The sequence below is a fragment of the Poecile atricapillus genome, chromosome 14, assembly GCF_030490865.1.
Source record: "Poecile atricapillus isolate bPoeAtr1 chromosome 14, bPoeAtr1.hap1, whole genome shotgun sequence".
NCBI classification, from domain to species: Eukaryota; Metazoa; Chordata; class Aves; order Passeriformes; family Paridae; genus Poecile; species Poecile atricapillus.
Window position 1 is genome coordinate 5,068,353 of NC_081262.1, and position 20,232 is coordinate 5,088,584.

At 37.4% G+C, this 20,232-nt stretch overlaps 1 protein-coding gene across 11 annotated transcripts in view; it reads left to right on the top strand.

Moving 5' to 3' along the window:
• The window catches only part of RBFOX1 (RNA binding fox-1 homolog 1), a 788,876-nt gene that overhangs the window by 763,258 nt on the left and 5,386 nt on the right, over positions 1-20,232 (top strand). For 2 of the 11 annotated variants that reach the window (XM_058849304.1, XM_058849308.1), the window contains one exon: positions 9,873-9,925. The exons of the other annotated variants lie outside the window; for them this stretch is intronic. In XM_058849304.1, the coding sequence (XP_058705287.1) occupies positions 9,873-9,925 (53 nt within the window). The remainder of the gene's footprint in view (positions 1-9,872; positions 9,926-20,232) is intronic. 11 annotated transcript variants of the gene reach the window in all.

Genomic DNA, 20,232 nt, shown 5'->3' on the forward strand with positions numbered 1-20,232 from the left:
ATCACCTTGATCAGGTACAGAGGTTGTGTTTAGCTTTTCTAACAGCAACAGACAGTATTTTTAACACTTCTGCAAATGTTTAGGTTTGATGTGGTGATGCTTTACTGGTCTAGTTGTTTGGTTTTTCTCCTGGACAATCCTGGATGGTAGCTAAAGCTTCTTTATTCCCTGTTACTGCAAATAAAATCAGATTATTGCCTTGGCTGTTACAGGGAGGTAGTGGGGTTGGCCATCTACCCATTAGAACTTCATGCCTGTGTGATCTCTGGCAAACTAGAGGATCACTGGCACCATGTTAATATTTCATAATCCATTTTCAACCCAGTTCATTCAGAGCTTTGGAGATGACTGGAGTATATGACTCATAGTATAACTATAACTGTGCCTTTTAGTGAAGAGTTAGAAAGTAAAAGTGGATGAATATGAATAAAGAAAATATTATAGAAAAAAAAAGTTTTTGAAATTCCATGAGGAGGGACTTTAATGGAGTACATTAAATACTTGAATTTCTTGAAATGAAAATATGTTGCGTAGAGTACTTCCCAGTAATTGAAGCATGGTTCGTTTTAAAATATTGCAGATATGACATTTTGGGGGAGACTCAGTGAGTTACATTAACTTAGGAAAACATTGCAAACAATTCCTTTTTGTAGAGCCATAATCCTCTAGCAGTGCTAGGAAGCTGCTTTGATGTTTCAGTAGATTCCTCTGCTGGGGGGAATTAACCTGTTTACTGGTACTTGATTCACCTGTGTGTAGTTTGACTATTCATGTGACATCCAGGGAACTGCTAAAACTCCTCCACCGGTTCAAAACTAAGGGGGAATGGTAGTGAAAACTTAGTGCTGCTGCCCAGAATGATGGGAAACACCAATCATTAAACTTCTGTTGTGCCAGAGCTGGTTTCATTCATACCCTGCTTCTACTTCTCTTACCTTTAATCTCCATTCTCATTCATTGCAGTACCAAGGGATATTTTAGGAATACCCTAGATGAGGAAAGGCTTGGCTATTACTGTGAAATCTGTTTTGACATCCATGCTGGAAATCATGAAGAAAAAATTGGGAGAGAAGGTAGAGGTAGACTAAAGCCCAGATTTCCATACCTGCCTTCCTGATGTGCTCAAAGCTTAGGGTGCTCAGTACTTTGGCTGCCAATTTCTTCTTGAACATAGGGAGAGCTGTTAAATGCTCATCATGTTCCAAAAAAAAAATAATAAAATCAGTGAACTTATCCTGACATTTACATCTCAGCTTCAGTATCCTCTCTTGGTTTTGTTTAATTCATCCAGCCTACATCTGCTGATGTAGCATAACTTTTAACTTGGGAGTTCCTTATTCTGATGTAAAAGCTCATAGTAAATAACTGTGATTATGAATATATTAATTTGATGGATTGTCATATATTTCTCTAAAAGGAGGGTGGGAAAGGACTGGTTAACATTTTTAAAGTAGGAATTATCTCATTACTAGCACATAAAAACTTCTTTTCTCTTAGAGGATATTAGAAGAAAGCGCGACCTCAAAATTTTTCAGCGTTGTGTTCAGGAGACCGGATAAACAGGAAGTTGGGGAGTTACTGAAACACTGATTCCTGATCCAGCAGAGCAAAACTGTTCCAGGGCATTGGGTCAGTGACATGATAGACCATAAGAGTTCCTTTGGACATGGCAGTGGCTAATTACACACTTCCCAGCTCTCAGATCCTTGGCTTGAGGGGCCACAGAGGGGCAGATTAGGACGTGTGCTCTAAGTGCTGTCAACCTGAGTGCTTTAAAACCAAGCAGGAATTAAGAGAATTGTGCAGGAGGCAGACAGAAGATAAAGGAATGGAATGTGATTAATAAAACTGGGATGACATGGATACAGTCTGTGTGGATTAGTGTAATTTGCAGTGTGCTCTGGCAAGGTGACGAAGTATTAGAAGAGCAAACTTTAAATAACAATGTTGATGAAATTAATCAAGAAAGAGGCAGTTTACATCCTTGCATGTTTTTACTGTAGCGTTTCACACCTCTGAGGATTTTAAAGCACTTGATTAGGTATTTAAGTAGATTTTTTTTTCATATTCCTTTGGGCTTGTCAAGCTTCTGATACTCCAGGAATCCACCTGAGGCAAACACCAGATTGTAAGAATACTGCAGGAGTGGGAATAGAATGTTTATCCATGTATCCTAAAGAAAATTTTTTGTGAAAATTGCTACAGGCTGTTTAATATGCATGCAATAAATTAAAAAAAAAAAAAGAAAAAGTACTTTGTTTAAACCAAACATGTACCAGTTTCTAAAGTTTGTTTTGTTTTTTCTGAAAAAAATTCTTAAATAATCATGGCAAGGTATTTTAGTTAAAATATGAAAAAAATTATGCTGTCAACTAATCTGTAAAGTCATTCCAAAGTTAATAAAATGTAAAGGGAAAGAATTCTTGTTATTCATAATTGCTGAAGTTTATAATTATATCTCTGCATGTTAGGAAACTTTATAGTGGAGAAAATGGTGGTTACTGGTAAGCTGTAATAATTGCTATGAAATCAGAAACAAATATAAAGTATGTTTTTGAGGCATTATTTTAAGGATGCCATGATATACATAAGGAACAAACCCCCCAATTAAATAAATTGATATTTTTTTAAAGTATTTTATTGAATAAAATACCCATCCTTTACACAAGGCTGACTTCAAAATGTTCTTTGTCCTAAAGAGAACAAACAATATGTCCAAAATATAGTAATAAATAAAATTTTCAGATATAAATATTAATACTTCAAATATAGCCTTAATTTAGTATTTCTGGATCATAATGACATTGGTTTATGTTGCTGATGTGGAGCACTTCTGAAATAAAATTACTGCACTACTTCCTCAAGTATTTAATTGAAGTGCACAGACTGTGTTAATCACACTAAAAGGGCAATAATTTTAGAGCAGATGTGGCATTCTGCTATGGATTTTTGTGGTATTCAGAATTTCACCTATTAGGTTTTACTTTAAAATGTCCAGGTCTACTTAAAAATCACATGTTCCTCTTGCAGATAAATATTCATCCTTAGATTCTGTATATTACATTATTAATAACAAATAGTTTCATGCTAGGTGTAATATATTGAATGATTGTACATCAAAAAATTCCACTGATGCAGCAGGTAATACAAGTTAGAGCCAAGTGTATTGGTATAGCTCTGATTTAAAAAAAAATATAAAAATCAGGAAATAAAATTTGTAGATCGAAAATACAAAAGGTGAAAGAAAGACCTACAGATTTTCCTACTGGTTGTGATGTAAGATATTGTCCACATTCTGGCAATATGTGTAAAATAAGCTTTTTTTAATTTTTTTCAACAAGAGTGCTAAGTTGGAAGGTTGCATCTATTTGCTAGAAATATCCTTTATACCAACTTTGAGAGCGAATGGAAGGAGAGAAGGGGAGTTTGTGTCCAAGGCACTGCCATGGCAGAATTATTGTATCCACCTTGTGTACTGAGTGGACATTTCTCCAATCTGCTTTACAGCATCAGCATTGGACTGTGCTGAAAGGAGTCTCTCTCTTCTAGGATTTGAGTGGGTTGTTTAGCTAGTTCAGTATCAAAGCTAAAAAAGATGCCTGCCCATCTGCTGGGGAAAGCCTGAGCTAAGAATACAAATTATGAGAAAGCACCTTCTGTTGACCGTTTTTCCCTTTAGGTTTTTTTTAATCCCTTTAGGTTTTTGGGTTGATCTGTTGGTTGTTTTTTTTCTCTCTGAATAAATGAAATGATGCAGGCATATCACTGGGTTTGGAGATGCACATTTCCATTGGTGTCCAGGCCAGCTGGGGGTTGTTTTTTTGTTTTTTTTTCCTTTTCTTGAAGGCATGTTTTTCACAATTGCAAAATTACTTTTTGGTATTCAAACAAATTATTTCTGGTCAAAAAATTGTGTGATTGATAGCAGGGCGAAATTTAATGAGAGATTTTGTTTCTTTTCTCTCTCTCCTGCTGACTTTGGCACTCTGAATTTTGGTAGAGACATCCTGCCATTGGCTAAAGCACACTGAAATGTCCTGTACTGAGCACAAAGAGGACACAGATGGGAGCAATGCAGAGGTGATGAACGTGGCAGGGGAGTGAAGGGCTGGCTTGAGCTGCCTGGAATCAGGGCTGTGGTGCCATTTCAGCCACCCTGGGGCATAGGAGGGAGCTGAGAGGGACACAGCACCTTCTGCAGTGGCAGCTGAGCCCGGGCAGATGGACGGGCTGGGCAGTGCAGATGGGCTCTGGTGTTTTGTCTGCAGCAGTAGGTACAGAAATAGCCACATTTTTTTCTTTTGAGTCAGGGTTTTCCTCTATCTGCTTCCAGGGCTTGCCTCAAAATTTCAGGAAAGAAATGGTGTGGAATGATGGATTTAGGAGAGCATTATCTTGTGATGAGAAAAACAGAGGACCTCAGTGAAAGCCAAATACCTACATCTTCCTCTCTGTCTTGGCATCATTGTTGGTTAGGTTGAACAAGAAATTCTGCAGAGAAAAAGAACCTGACACTGAAGAAATTAGTCTAATTAGCTTCCTAATGCACATCAGGTCAAAGAAGATACTGTCAGTGTTGTTGAAGCTTGATACCGCATGAATTATTTATAGTTTTATTCTTATTTCATTTAATATATAGGTATGGCTGTGAAGTTGTTTCGTTGTCTTTGTGTTGTGATTCAAATGCTATGGGTATGGTAATGTACTTTGATCTTACATTAATGGGAATATAAAGCATGATAATAGCAAAATCAACCTTCTAATTATAGTTATTATGCTAATATTAAAAAGTTTAAATTCTTTGATAGCCTTGATATTTAAATTTAGGACACCAACAGGAGACAGTTAGGAAGGACTTAATAAAATGATTATAAAGGGAAACTTTGTCCATCCTTGAATATTGCAGAAACCATTCAAGCAGCCAGCAGTCAGCTATATTAAAATTCATAGTGAAAAAGCCCTCAACATCAGAGTCCTCACAAGAGCAGCAAAGTCTTAACATTTAGAGCATGAAGGAAGTATGTAATAGCTTTAATAATATAATGGAGAAATATACAGAGGTACCACATATAACTCTGCTGGGAAAAATCCTTGCTGCACGCGATAGTTAGCACCGGATCCTTGGGGAATAGAGTTTGGAGCAGCTCCAGGAAGGGAATGCAGTGCTTTTGGTTAAGCTGCATCAAATTTACCAGCTGAGATTCTGATCCCTGAGTTCTAAATACTGGCTTTGTTTGTCAGTCCCACGGCAGTCCTACCAGCAAAACTCAACTGATTAAATGTAGTTTAAATCTTCCCACTGTAACTTCTGTTCAATATTGTGTTTTCCTTCATCCTGATTTTTGATGTTCAGGGGCTCTGCACTGTTTTCAGCAGTTGCTGTATTTTTGGGTAGGGGTCTGAACCCCTGTGTTAAGCAAAATTATTTCTGCCTAGTTTTGTGAAGTTTGTCAGCAAAGCCCAGATATTCAGATCTACGAAGCATAATCACTGTATGTTAGTGGACTTTTATTTATTTTACATTTCAAATTTCCTAGAGCCAGTGCCACTAATTTCTTAAAATCCCCTTTGGCCTCTAGTATGGCTTCTGTTTTAAGGAAGCTCTTTTCTGCTGAGGACGAGGGATTGGAAACTTCTGGGAGCTGTGGGTGAAATTAGGTGTGTGCCAAAATTTTGTTGTCAGTCATGTGCTGTGTGAAACTGGTGAGAAGTCTGGGTGCCACACAGCATTTGAGGGAGAGGAGAGGACACACAGAACTCTCACTGGCCCCACGTGCCCTGCTGGCTTTTCCACCCATAATGACCTAAGTTTATAAATCCCCAGACAGCTGGGAGCTCTGTACACCTGAGGAGCAGCAGGAGAGAAAGGTGGTGCTTTTTGGGGAGTGGGGACTAGTGCAGACACAGAGGAGCTCATCCTTTCCCAGGGTGGGATGACTCCATGGAAACTTTTAGAGGGAGCACTCAGGGTAGCAGTTTATTCTGAACTTAGGTTGGAATTGTTTCATCATAGTTACATTCCCCAAGTCATTGAAAAAAGAGCATCTGAGACCCATTCTCTGAATCTCTTCTTATCTTCTGGGTTCTGAATTTTCCAGTAGTAAAGTGGGCAGATCACTTACAGGTCAGGTATTTCTTCACAGAAGTACTTGTGTATATTAGACATCCATAGCAAGGACAAGGCTCAGGCTCCAGTGATTAAAGAACATAAACCCCTCAGTATATATAAAATCTCTATTCTATACTATGGCATGTTTTCACCAAATGGTTTCAAGAAGAGAGAAAGCAAGCATGTAATATCTTGGATATGCAAAAGGTCTGCTGGATAGAAAGAGCAGGTGCCAATAGAGAGAGGTTTCTGTCAGATGTGGGGCCTTAGAGGCACACATTTGTTACTGCCAAAGGGACTAAAGGGAATGGAGCAGAGGAAATTACAACATATTCAAACCTTTGAAGATAGTGTGAGGCAGGCTCAATAACTACCCCAAAGGAAGAAAGCACATCTAAATCATTTAATAGTACTTCTGTTGTCCTCCCCTTCTGTTCTTGTTTGAATTCAGGATATATATCAAATGTTTAAACATTTATTTTTTTTTTAATTTCAAACCATCTTTATTACCATACTGGTAAAAAATGAGTTAGTTTTCAATTTGCTAGAAGAGATAAAAATGGATATGTAGGCTTGAGAGAAGCAGTAGTGTGCAGAGTGTTTGCCCTTGGGAAGTATCTGCTCAGATGGAATCCAGCCATTTGGAGACCCAGCAGCACATTTTCCTGACCCACACTGTCTGGGAGACATCAGAGAGCTCACACTGCCAAAGGGTGCCACTCCTGCACTTAAAAGGACTGCACTTAGCCCAGGGTGTGAGGATCTGGCAGGTTGAATATATCCAGCTGTACATTCAGATCAATGTATTTGTCATGTTATCCTTTCAGGTTTTTGTTTTGGTTTGTTCTTTTTTTTTCTATCTCACAGCCAGTAACAACTTTTAAAATTTTATTAAAAAAGAAAGTTTCTTTTGTTTAAATCTCTGTTCTTTTACATCTGAATTATTGACCAGTGAACAGTGAAAATTTGGTTCTATACTTTCACTGTTAATACACAAATTAAATTATGGTAGTGATTCTGTATCTTAATTGAGCAGGGCTTATTGTATAATAAAGTTGGGTCCGCTTACAATTCCTGTACCTTTTTGAATCATTAAAAGTGTAGCAGCGATGAGGAACACTAAACCAACCTAAAACGCATCATGAATTTTCATCACACCTTCCTTGTGAGATTTTCAAGCCTTGTATGCTCAGTGGAGTTAGTGCAGAGAATTTCCCTTTAAAGGGAATACTCCACACCTGCAGAGGACTGGGCAAGGTGAGCTGTCCTTGCACCTCTGCTCTCCACCTGCTCCAGGGCAGGAGGGATTGCTGCACCCCAGAGCCAGCTTCACTCCAAGGGACTCCTTTTGCAGGCTCTGGGGCTGTCCACACAAAAACCTTCTTTAGCCATCAGCTGTGGGAGCTGTGATGCCTCTGATGAGCAGTTTCCCCTCTAGGTATATGTAAGCAACAGTATGGAATTTAGCTAAATAAATCCTGCCACTATAAGAGAATTAAAGCCATCAAAGTGCTTAAGAATTTCCAGTAATTGCTGAAAATAACCCCTAATTAGTTATAAAATATTGAACTGGCTTATTGGACTCCAGCCTGTAGCCTTTTCATTCTCACAGTTGCTATGCTGACCAATATGTAACTTCCTACCTTTAAGTTATGTGTGGAGTTGTGAAATTACTTTTACAAAAGCAAAATAGTGTCTTCCTATGAAGCAGTATAACAAGACATGTTTATAGTGGTTGTTTTTTTTAAAATAGGTATCACTTTGGGCTCATTTTCTTTTTTTAATTAGTTTTTTCCCAGTAATTAGTAAAGACTTGGTTAAAAAAAGAGTAAGATTTCAGAACAGTTTCAATAATACTTGTCATTCAAAAGGACAAATTGCAGTTAGTGTTCTGGGGTCTCTCTGGAGGTACTAACACAGCATATTGCCCTTGCAGGTAATTCTGTATTTTAACATCTGAAGATAGAGAATTTGTGGCTGAATGTTCCACTGTTCTGAGCAGAGATGAACAAAAGGAGCTTCTCAGTAACCACCTTAGAGGCAGTTTTTAAGGAAAAGTGATCTTTTCATTTAGATGAGAGGACAATTTAACAACTTCATAGAAATGAGTCAGGGTGATTTTCTGTAAAGCAGTAGCTGGTAATTCTGCATTGCTACTGGCTCAGTCACTTTTAGTAAAGCATCTAACTTTTCCTGCCTATAATTATCACAGAGGTGGTAGCAGTAAATACAGTGACAAATTATGCTACCTGTGAAATATAGAGTAGCTGTGTATTTTAATGTAAAATTTATCCTCCTTTGGTTTTTTAAAATTCATATCTTTAGCATTACCTGTTAGGTAAATCTCATTAGCTCATTAAACTGTTGCAGATGACAAAATAAAGAGCAAAACTACCAATTGAACTTAATGAAAAGTTGAAAATGCAAGAATGTACAATTTGATCACTAGGTTCATGCTGACGGTGTCAGCATTTCTGCTGGGGCAGAGGCAATGATCTGCTTTTGAACCTATGCAATCCTGTCCCTACAGTCCAGACTGCACATTCCTTGTTTTGTTTTTTATTTATTCCCCCGCCCCCAGATTGTGAACCTCTAAGTAACAAGGTTCACAGATTTCTAAATGAGAATTTCGAATCTCTTGATACACTGGAGGTGAAGTAATAGAAAGAGATTTTGTTCCCTTAAGGCTTAACTGGAGGTTTTATTGGCCCTGAGGGACGTTTGCTGCTGCATGGTTTTCAGTGGGATGCTCAGTGCTGGCAGAGCTGTTTTTGCAGGCAGTCCTGGGCTGCATCCCTTGGCTGCTGGCTGTGAGGAGAGATGAAGATGCACGAGGGCTGTGCAAAGCTCAGAGTCAGGCTTTGCTGAGCCTGGCAGGGCAGGGGCTGTGTGCAGCTGGGAGGAAAGCACAGCCAAGCCTTAGCTCTGCACCCGGGCTCATTAACCCTGCCCAGCACCACAACACCCCGGGGAAGCTGTGGATATGAATATAAAGGAATCATTTGATGCTAATCCTTGATGGTGGTGTCCACTAACCAGAGTCCTGATTGCCTAGATTTCACAAAGGACAAATCAGGATTTGTGCCGTAATGAGGTTTTCTGCATTTGGAAATATTAGTGCATTTAGCGTTTCTCTTTTTGTGTCACCTGGTTTAAAAAAGAATTTTGCAAGAGAAGGTTTATATTAGATTACTCATATCTTTAGCTTATTCTCCTAAGATTCTGCAAAAGACTTTTCTATGTATTTGGATGACAGTATATGAGAATATACTATGTCATTTTTTTAATAAATAGCAGAAAATTAATTTTCTGATTGCAGTCATATTAGACATAGAAAAAGTAAAATATTTTAATTTTAATATCCTCCTTTCAGATGCACAAAGTAAATGGCAATTTAATTTTTTTTCAAAAGCGCTTTTTACATATTTTGCAGTAGTGCCCTTTAATAGCTATATCAATATATTGTTTTATTTTTATTAGACTTCATAAATATATTGACATATCTGTAACACTAAACATGAAGCTTCCAATGCAAGAGTTTGTACATAGTCCATATCCAAATGTCACCATTATTTCATTTAAAAGATCCCAGCATGTCTACCTCATGATCCTTATAAACTCTATAGTACTCAACACTTTTTCTTGCTACATTCATTAAAATTAAGCACCCTTCCCCTACCCCATCTGTAAACATCAAGTCAATTGGCAGCTAGCACATTTCCCAGTCAGCAAGCAGTATTGTGAATTTTATCTTCTCTTGCAGAAATCAATTCGTCTTCGTTGCAGCAGATGAAATTTCTTGTAACACCTCTGCAGGTAACAATCATTGATACTTCTTGATGCATCCATCCAGGTCTCAATATCCTTTTTCACATGCTGCATTTAATCGTAAGACAAAGCATAGGAAAGTCCGTCGTATAAGTCTTTGGAATAGTTTAATGAATTTATAGCTTCAGCCTCTAGGTTCTGCCATATAAAAGCCATCAGGTTATTTTGCTGACTTTGGTGTTTTGTTTCCAGTTTAAGTATGGTATGGCCTAGTGTGTAAGGATATGTTAAACCTTCTGATGAAAGCTTCAGGACTGTGACTTTCAAAAGTCAAACCGAGCAGAACTGATGAGAAGAGCCAAGGCTTAGATGTGTGTAGGACATTGTAAGTGCTATAGATGTAACAATTTTCTTTTCAACTCGTTGGGGGCAAATGGTGCCCACGAGGGTATTGCAGACCCTAAAGCACTCACAAAGTCTATCCTATGGATGAGATAGTGGGAGAGAGGGTCTGTGCCTTCAGAGGATCGCTCTCTAGTAAGTAAAAAGTCTCCATATACTATCATGTTGTAAGCCATGGGTACAGAAGAATGAACAATGTTTTTAAAAGGTTTATTTATATTTTATAAAGATATTGAATATGTCTAGAGGTTTTCTGCCTTTTAAGCAATAGAGTTTGAACAAGCTTAGTCTTAATGCAGGTAAGGATGGTGTTATGTTACTACATAAGAGATCAAAAGGCAAAAATAAATAGTAACAGTGCTGGGACTTATTCTGCCAATAATGTTGTGCAAAATCAAAGTTCATAGAAGCTTCTCATATTGAAAGATGAAAGGGTATATAGTGTGAAATCAAATGTTGGTATTAAGAAGTGTTTGCTGATAGAGTGTTATAATAGCAGAAATAAATGAAAGGTCATGAGATTTCTGTTTATGCCATGATGATCTACATAGAAAAAAATAGAGAACGTTTATTTATGGAAGAGATGATCATAGCTAAACCCAAAATATGCTAAAATTGTCTCTATGCTAGTTGTAGCATCGTTGGTGGTAATCTGAAAAGTTCTGCAGTAAAATATGATTTAACATAGATTTTTCTGAGTCCTATAAATTAAGAAGTAAGTACATTCTGAAAAGCCAACATTTGTCACATTCTTCATATCGCTCAACTTGGATTTTGGCTTTGATTATTTCATCTGAGCTTCCTGCTCAGCTCTTCATTGGAGTGAGCTGTAGTAGGGAGGCTGCTAATTTGTAAATCTAAGCTTCACTAAGAATAAATATATTTATTTTAGCAATTTTTAAACTTGGAATTCTTGAGTTAGATGTGGGGTCTGTGCGTCCAGTTTTGAAAAGTGAATCATTCTAAGCCGTAATTCTTGTTCAAGTAAAGACATTTTTTTCTCTCAATTCAGGCACAATTTAAGTGCCCAATACTTTATTACAGATATTCCATATATCACTTCTTTAGAATTCCAATCAAAATATATTATTCATTTGAAATATAAATTTCATTTATCAGTGCATTCAGTGAACTTTACACAAAAGGAAATGGATCTCTGTATGTATTCATTAAAACTTTTCAGTTTACCAGTTGATTACCTATGTTGAATTGATTCAACAATAAGGTATTTTTGCTAGGCATGGTTTTGAGCATATGATAAACACATCCATCACAGGTGACTGTAGGTGCCCTTTTGTGCACTAAATATGAAGGAAAAAGCTGATGAAAACCTGAGCCTGCTGTTTCTTATATACCTAAGTTTCAGTAATAGAATTTAAATTACTTTTGGCTTCATAAAAAAGTAATTCTCTGGCCAGTATTCCTGAGTAAAATTGCTAAAGTTGAATTCGGTCTTTTGGATTTGTAAGTTGATTTCCAACTATTTTATTATCTGATGTTTTATGTTTTAATACATGGAACAAACATAGAGATACTTTGAGAACCAAAACTAACCTTCCTGTGGTTTTTCAGATGCATGCAAAACATCTGCAGTATGATTTTATAGTGCTTTTTTAGTGCTCCTAAGCTCAATGACAGTAATTCTACTGTGTTTGTAAAGTTGATATCAAGTGAAGATATTTATAAGCATGCTCAATGTTTGAAATGTGAGTATATGTATGTTTGTACTGCCTCCCTGTAAAGGATGTGTGTGTTTGTGGATTACAAATAGTAATATATAACAGGTAAAGCTTTGCTTGGAACTTGATCATCAGTTGGAAATGGGAGGGCTTGGGTGGTTCTGCTGGTAATATTCACTCTTTTCTTCTCAATCCTTCATCATCCCTGCCAGAGGATACTTAGCCCTCAGCCACATGGTATCTTTTTTTATTTGGGAATAAAGTAGTCTTGAGTAGATGAATGTGTTAATGAGCGATTTGTGTCCATAAGCACATTTCTATCTGTGTATCCCTGACTGATCTTGAATGCACATTACAGAAGGGAAACCTCCTCAGATATCTGACAGAGGGATCCTTCCATGGGAAATTTAAAAGCATTTCACTCTTGATTGCATCCAGTGCATTCTGAGGCTAAAAATAATTACTGTTCAGAAGAGAAGTTCTGCACTTCTGGGATAGATCTTCTCTGGCAGACGTGATTAAAGGGTTTGCAAACAGATCTGAGCTAGAACAGAGACAGGGACACTATCAGAAAGCGCCTGTTGGTTTGATGATGGAATTTTAACAAGGATCTCTGAGGACCTTCCTCTAGCAAACTCCTGACAGTAGGGGACAATTAATCCTGAGGTTCTTGTCTGATGGAGGCAATGGGCATCTGTCCTGTCAGTCTCTGGATAAATCAGAATGAGACCCAGAATAAACCTATGGTTTATTTACGTGTTGACTGCAGAACATTGTTCATTTTGCAGCCTTAGCATTCTTGGTGAATTTTTCAAATCAGTGCTCAATCTACTTTTTTCTCTTTTATGTTTTGTAACATCAAAATTCATAGTTTGTAAAGACAAAACATTTTTAGTGCTTTTTGCAAATGCATTCTCAGATGTACCTGCAAATGACATTTTATATTTTTTGTGTAAAAATGGAACAGGATTATTATTTTACATTATCTCTCTTTCTCTTCTTCCGGTTTTTAACTGTTATTCAGCCTTAATGTAGAAGTGAAAGAAATGCACTGCTGATGCATGCTTGCTATTATTTTTCTCCCAAGTGTATTTGCAGTTTATGATTTTGAAATAACAGAGAGAAAGGCAAGGGTATACATAAAGCTAAATTTGGAATGAAGTATGGTGGAAGTGGATATAACATCTGTCCAATTGTGACTGTATTTATTTACATTTTTGGACAGAATCAGTCCCAGAAGGAAGGATTCTGTGTGTGTGCATGTGTATGTCTGCATGCAAGTAAAAGAAATGCTTTATAAAGCTTTAGAAGTTGACAGTCTTAAATTAAGTTATTGACCTCCGTTTGGAGAAAGATACAGTCTCCAAAATAGATTAAACATTTTGAAAGGTTTAACTTCATAACTCCAGGAAAGACGTTGAATAAAAGCAAGCAGCTTCAATAAGCAAACCGTGGGGGTTGTGCTATTGAAATATTTGAAGAGAATATTGGCCATTTCTAACAAATACAATTGCTGCAGTCATTGCAATTTCCCTGTATACTATCATTAACCTGTCAGCACTAACACTGCCACAAATCTAATTCATTGAACAATAGCAAATATGGAGATACTTATGTAAAACAAATTAATATTTTATGAAGAGCTCTAGAATGGCTGCAGTGCCTGTTGTGGCAAACCTACCTGTGCCTGGGTAGGTCTGTAAATAAGTGCAGCCAGTCAAAATTTTGCCAGACAATCTTGCATACATGTCATTGACCTGTTCATGTGTCTGGTAGGAGATACTACTCAGATCATACTCTTACAAAGGAATTTGAGGGTCCAGTCCAAACTCTTTGGAAGAATGCATCTTCAGAGGTGTTTCCTTCAGCCTGTTAGAATTGCTCTGTGAAGACATATGCTCAGTTAAGAGAGGTTCTTCCCTTTTACTACTGCTGCCAATGGGTTTGACTTCATTTCATGAAGCAGTTTGGAAAATAACCATTTTCTATGAGATGCTTTTATTATGATGCTGTGCTCTTCTGCTAATCAAATAAAAAGTGAAGATGAAGGAGCATCTGTATGGTCTTTGTGCTAGTATTTATTTAAGGCTGTACTGCCATTCCCTGTGAAAAATAGCAGATACTGAAGCTTTTGCTCTGGAAAGACTAGGAAATGTTGCACTAATGCACAAAATTAAACTTCTTCTATAAATTCAAGTGTCCTTTATGTTGGCAGTTTAAACTTGCATTTACTGCTGCTATAAATAGTTGCTTATATGGAATTCCATTTGTTACAGCTTTTACTGCTCTGGGTAGTTGCGTGCTGAAGATGTTCAGCTCTTGGACCAGTTGATAAAAATCAGTAAACACTTTGATTATCCTGTGTTGTCCTTTGGTGAGGTTTGATTAATTCCTTTTTGTCACCCAGTGGGAGCAGGGCAGCCCTGGCTGGCGTGGCTGTCATTATCTGTGTGACAGCTTGCCTGCGCGGTGCTCGCGGTTCTGGGTCAGTTCGCATGGCTGCTCAAATGTGACAACATGACAAGATTAAGGAAAGCTGAGGTCCTGTGATTTGTAAATGGAGGATTTGCAATGTGAAGCTCCTTTGATAACAGAAATAGTGAATAATCTGTGTTTGTCCTCAACAAGTGCCCATAGGCACGTGTGCATCTCCTGTGCTGGTTTTTTAATGAAGCAATTACATTGGTTTTTCTCTGGTAGGCTAAAAATAGAGCACATGAAAGATGGTTTGTGTGTGTGCATGTATGGGTGCCTATATACAAATCCATTAAATGAGCAAGGATTCAGTTTTAATATCTTGAGATTACCATATTGCAAATAAACATAAAACAGTGCTATGGTTGCAGAACTTTATCACGAAAGAACATTCATCAGAACATGATCGATCACAAAAGACTGCTTTAAAATTTAAAAAATAAAGTACCCAGTATATTTATTATTGAACTAGGTAAGAATTTCTTCAAGCTTTATTGGCCCTAAATATAGCAGCAATAGTAATAAGTAAATGCTTTACAGACCTAAGAAATTCTTTCTTTTCATTGGAATAGAACTGGGCTTAGGTGTCACCTGATGGCAAGCCTCAGATTCCCCAGTGGCTTATTTTAAGGAAGTTTAAATAAAATCTAAGTTTCTTGGACAGAAGCTACACAGAAAATTGGTGCATATAATTCTGTTAGATTTTTGACTAGGCATCAGCTTCAATTCCCACCCTGGTGTGAATCCAGACAGCAAGACTGAAACCGAATGAGGGCTTTTAAGCTGAGATCTGTGCCTAGGACTGCTCCAGTTTGCTGTTATTCAGCATCAACTCAGGGCAAAGTCACCTGTGCTGCTGTTTTTTACCTTTCTGTGTTTCTACAAATCAACTAGTGCCAATCTTGTTTATTTAAATGTTTTAGAATGTGGCAGCTCAGCTTTGGCTGGCTGCAAACATCTCCCAAATTTTAAAAGATACAGGCTAGCAAACAGAAGCAAAATTAAAACCACATCTGAGCATCAGTGAAACTTCTGCAAAATATGCCTGTCAATTAGCAAGGAAATTAACTGGCCAAACTGAGATGTGACATACATAAATAAACAGCCAAGAATCGGAAATCCATCTCTACAGAAAAGTCTGCATAGGCTTCTCTGTTCTCTTCTTTCTCCAACTTGCAGGAAAAAAGTAAATATGCTTTTAATATTTCATCAATGACATATTTATGAACATCCTTTCACGGAAACCTTTCATTATTGCCCTGTACCCATGGTAGACCCTGGTCAAGTTTCTTATCTCTGTGAGAACCTGGGAATGTGTTAGTACTGTAGTGATAGGAAATCCCTAATGGCTCTGCAGGCACACAGGAGTTCAGCCCTGCAGTACACCTTGAAGTTTCACTCTTTGCTGTGCTGCCTGTCACTTCCCAATTCTTTCTCTGCTCCACATCACAAATCTGTAGCACATTATAGGTCATGGAAGAGGAAGATTCTATGAATAAAGTATGGGGTGGTCCTCCCTTGTACAGTGTGCTCAGTGTTTGATAGTGTGCATTCAAAACTTGGCAAGGAGAATTTTAGCATTCTTAACCTTTCCAATCGAGGAAAATGCCTGGAATCTCTTTTTATGAGCAGATTTCAATTTCCTTGATCTTAAGTAAAAACTTCAGAGACATCTTTGTCCATTGCCTTCTGAGGTAGAGAGAGACCTGTTGGTGATTCAGGTGACTGAAGTGCCCAGAGTCCCTTGGTGTTAATATCTAAAATGAAGTTAATTATTTGGTTGCACGTTCTCAGAACACCACAAGCAGAGGCCATCCTATGGCAGTGGGATGAATTTTAGGTTCAAGTGCTATGGAGCAGCAGGTTTGACCCACTGCTCAGCAGTGTGAGCTGTGCTGCTTGTGCCATCTCTACTGGGATCACCATAGTTCTGTGGCCAAGAGGAAGAGCACCAAGTCAGTTATTGGAATAGTTCATGTATTTATGTGGTATTAAGGCCAGGTAACCCTTGCTTTCCTTGTATTCCTTCCAGAAGCAATTTTATGACTTAATTGTTCAATTGCAATCAAAGCAGGTAAAGTGTGGATAATATTTGGGGAAAGATGGAAAGATTAGCTATCCAGTGGTACACAGGCTTTGATTGTAATATGGCTGAGGTCAGAGTTAGATTGATCTGAAGCAGTGACCAGGTTTTTACTTCTCTCTTTATACTTCTTAAGCAGCTTCATCATTTTCTGTAGTTTCTCCAGCGATATGTAGACTTGAAAAAATGGGGGGAAGTTGATAATGATAAGTAAAATATGTGTATCAAATTATTTAAAATTCTCCTTCTATACTTCACAAATCACTTGAGGAAAATGTGTTAACTTAGTTCATATTTTATATGGTGAACTTTTCATTATTAATTCTGTTATTAAGCCCTATAGTATGTATGTTATTTAGGAGCTTCTAAATGTCTCCACTACTGGAGCTCCACTGTCTGTGTATGGAAATACAGCCATACTACTAAAGATTTTAAAATCCTGAAATGGCAATTACAATTAGAGAGGCACAGAATTCCCCAATTTTTGGAGACTTCAACACCTACTACTAATAACTTAGAGAGATACTCCCTGATACAATAAATCCCACAGTTTCCCTTTCTTAATTACTTTTTAAAAAAAATTGATCAGTGAACATCAGATTGGCTTTTTTATGTAGTATTTTAGCATTTTTAAACCCTCTGCTGAAAATGATTGAGATTGAGGCATAGCATAAGTAAAGAACATGCCATCTATTGGTGGATGGTTTATGGCTGTATTTACAGGAATCAGCAGGGCTACACTGGGTTCTTTCCTCAGTTATTTCCCAGGAAGTTGTTAATCCAGCTATTTAGGATCCAGCGCCAGTATGTTAACAAAATGCTAGCAAACATTTTTTTTCCCATGATGTCCTGAATGCTCGTCCCAGATACAGTGGAAAACAGAGGAGCATACCTTGTTCTAGTTAGTGATGCATCAAAATTGCTCATCAGCTGTGCTCTGAAACAAGAATTTGTGTGTATTGCTTCGGATACATTGTTTTATCATCCTGTAAAACACACAGAGAATCACATCGACTATTAATTAATTCCAAACCTTACCATTGGCACATCCTAAATTTCAGCAAGTTGTTTACCTAGAATGATAATTCACAGTGTAAATTATCACAAAGCATTTAAATGCCACTAATTGTAATGAGAAGTAAGCACGCTGGCATGAGAGTGAGTAAATGAAGCAGAGTGTGGGGGACTGAAGCAGCTTACTGATTTGCAGTGTGACAATATAGTTTAAATCCTCCTTCCTATTTTCAGCCTGGAAATCAGAATCTATTCTGCTAACCTTCTGAGCTTCTAAATTTGGTGTCATGCAAGGGCGTGTTTAAAAATTAGCATTTAAAAAGAAACCCACTTGCTTTAAGTTTAAGCTGACACTGTTCCTTTCCTCTGTGGAAATGAAATTTATTAATCATAATAAAACCATCATATTCTGAAGGTAGAGGTCACCCTGAGGAGAGGAAAAAAAAAAAAAAGAAGTCTATTCATCACAGAGGAATTTCAATGCATTTTTTTCCCAGATAATATCTGAGCATGTGTTCTTTCCCCTTTGGAAATATTTTCATCCATGTTTGTGCTTACATGTGTCAAGTGTATTCAGGAGCGTGCAAAAATGAAAATTGTGCGGTTTAATTTTATATATTTTCTTTTACAGAAGATTTGAAAAATTCCTTTTACATTTTATTTCGTGTTTACATCGCACACATTTGTTTAAGTGGAATTTCAGTATCCTGTAAAAGAAAAACAAGTGTTTGTTATTTTAACAAGAATATAAGCATCACTAATTCTGCAATAACATTTCTATGTTAATATCACAGTAAAAGCTTTAGCATTATCATAATATAAATATAAACCATTCTTTTTAAGGAGCAAGGATTAACTTTGGTCACAGTTCTCACATTAGGATTTCTTCACAACTCTTGTTTTAAGAAAGAGACGTGGTTTGCATAGAAGGATGAAAAAAAAAAGCAATGTAAAACACTGACAATAAGTGATTACTGCTTTGGAAAAAGGGTAATAAAAATGTACTCAGAAGTCAATACTGGGTTGAAACAGTCATATTTTCATCCTTTGAAATTGCTTAATGTGTGTGTTTATCCATATTTTCCCCTCAGTTGTCAAGATTTCTGTTGAATATTGATATAATAATATTATTAGCAACATGGTACATTACATCAGTGTTGTAAACTTGCCAGTTACTTCAGTAGTTGGCTTCAGCAGAATAATAATTTAATACAGCCTGAGCCCTGGGGATTCAGGCTTGGTCCTTCCTTATGAAAGGCTCTTGCATTTGGGCCACTTAGTGCCACCCTAAGTGACCTGTTGGACTTTGTTTTGTGAGGCAGTGGGACCAAGCCAAGGATCCTGCAGGAATGGCTTGTAGGATGGAGGCAAAGGCACCCCTACCACTGGACCAAAATTCATTAATTTATTTTTACAAAATTAAAATTATATTTTAAAGTACATCATTCATGTATTTTCTACAGATACAGATTTACAGCCTTTGCTCAGCATTGAAATGATACCAGATAGTCAGGGAAAAAAGAAACCCAAACAAAAGATACCAATTCCCATTGCTTTAAATGTAATAATCATGGCATTAAAGCTTGTAAAATAATAGCACATGCAATTCCTCTTGCATGTTACTATGGACATGAGGGAAATATGTCTACCTTTAAATTAATTGTTTTCCCTTTCTAGATGTTTTCTTGCTGTTGGAACAAAATTTGGCTGGAAAGAATTAAAATTATAATGATATTCAAAATTCTCAGACTCTAAAAAATGGCATAGAGCAGTAATGTCTTCTTCAGTTCAGGTGTACAAGACACAAGGGATTCTGTTATGGTTCTGTCCCAGCTGAGTGTTTCAAATCCCCAAATCATGTCTGCACCCTACTGGGGAGGTTTATGGAAGCTGTTCCTAGCAGAGAGGCTCCAGAGTGTGGGGTCAGTGTCAAACCTGCCCAGAGAACTCTCAAACTGCCTTTGCAGCCCAGGAATCACCAACTCCTTTACCCAGCATGGACTGATGGGAGCTGCTTTCCCTCCCTGCTTTTACAGTGGGAATTGCCCATTTCCTTCATTGAGTAATTTCTAAAGATAGGTGTTCTTGGATACCAAGTATTTAAGTAGAATTGATATATAAATTTAATCCCTTGCTCATCAATACTTTGGAAGCAAAAGAGGAACCAATGTATTTTATACAGGCCTCTTACACATATTTTCCTGAGTTTCAGACCAGGTCTTAAGGAAAGCAATTGCCTAACACACTGCTACCCCTGGAATTTCTTGTATCCCTCTGATAGCAACGAGGACTTCTCTCCCCAGATCTAAAGCAAACACAGCTGTGGGGTGAGATATAGAGCCCACGCTCATCAGCTTGGGGTGCTTGAATAAATTAATTCATTTGTAATGTATTATCCCTCCATGGGAATTTGGATTTACTAAGTAAACAGGACAGCACAACTGAAGGCATTCGTCTACAATGGTTGCACTTTGAAGTGAAACCTCCAGGCTTTAGAATGCTTTATAAGAACTTAGGTACACTTACATTTGCTCAAAATGCTGCACTCCTGCTGGGAAAAATAATGCCTAATTCACAATGCTGAATATGAACAATTGTACACTTGGAAGTTTGTACTTAATGAACTGTTTTCTACTTTTTTCCATCAAAATGTGTGGTTATATATTCTTGGAAAAGAGAAAGCATATGACTGCAAGTGTGTG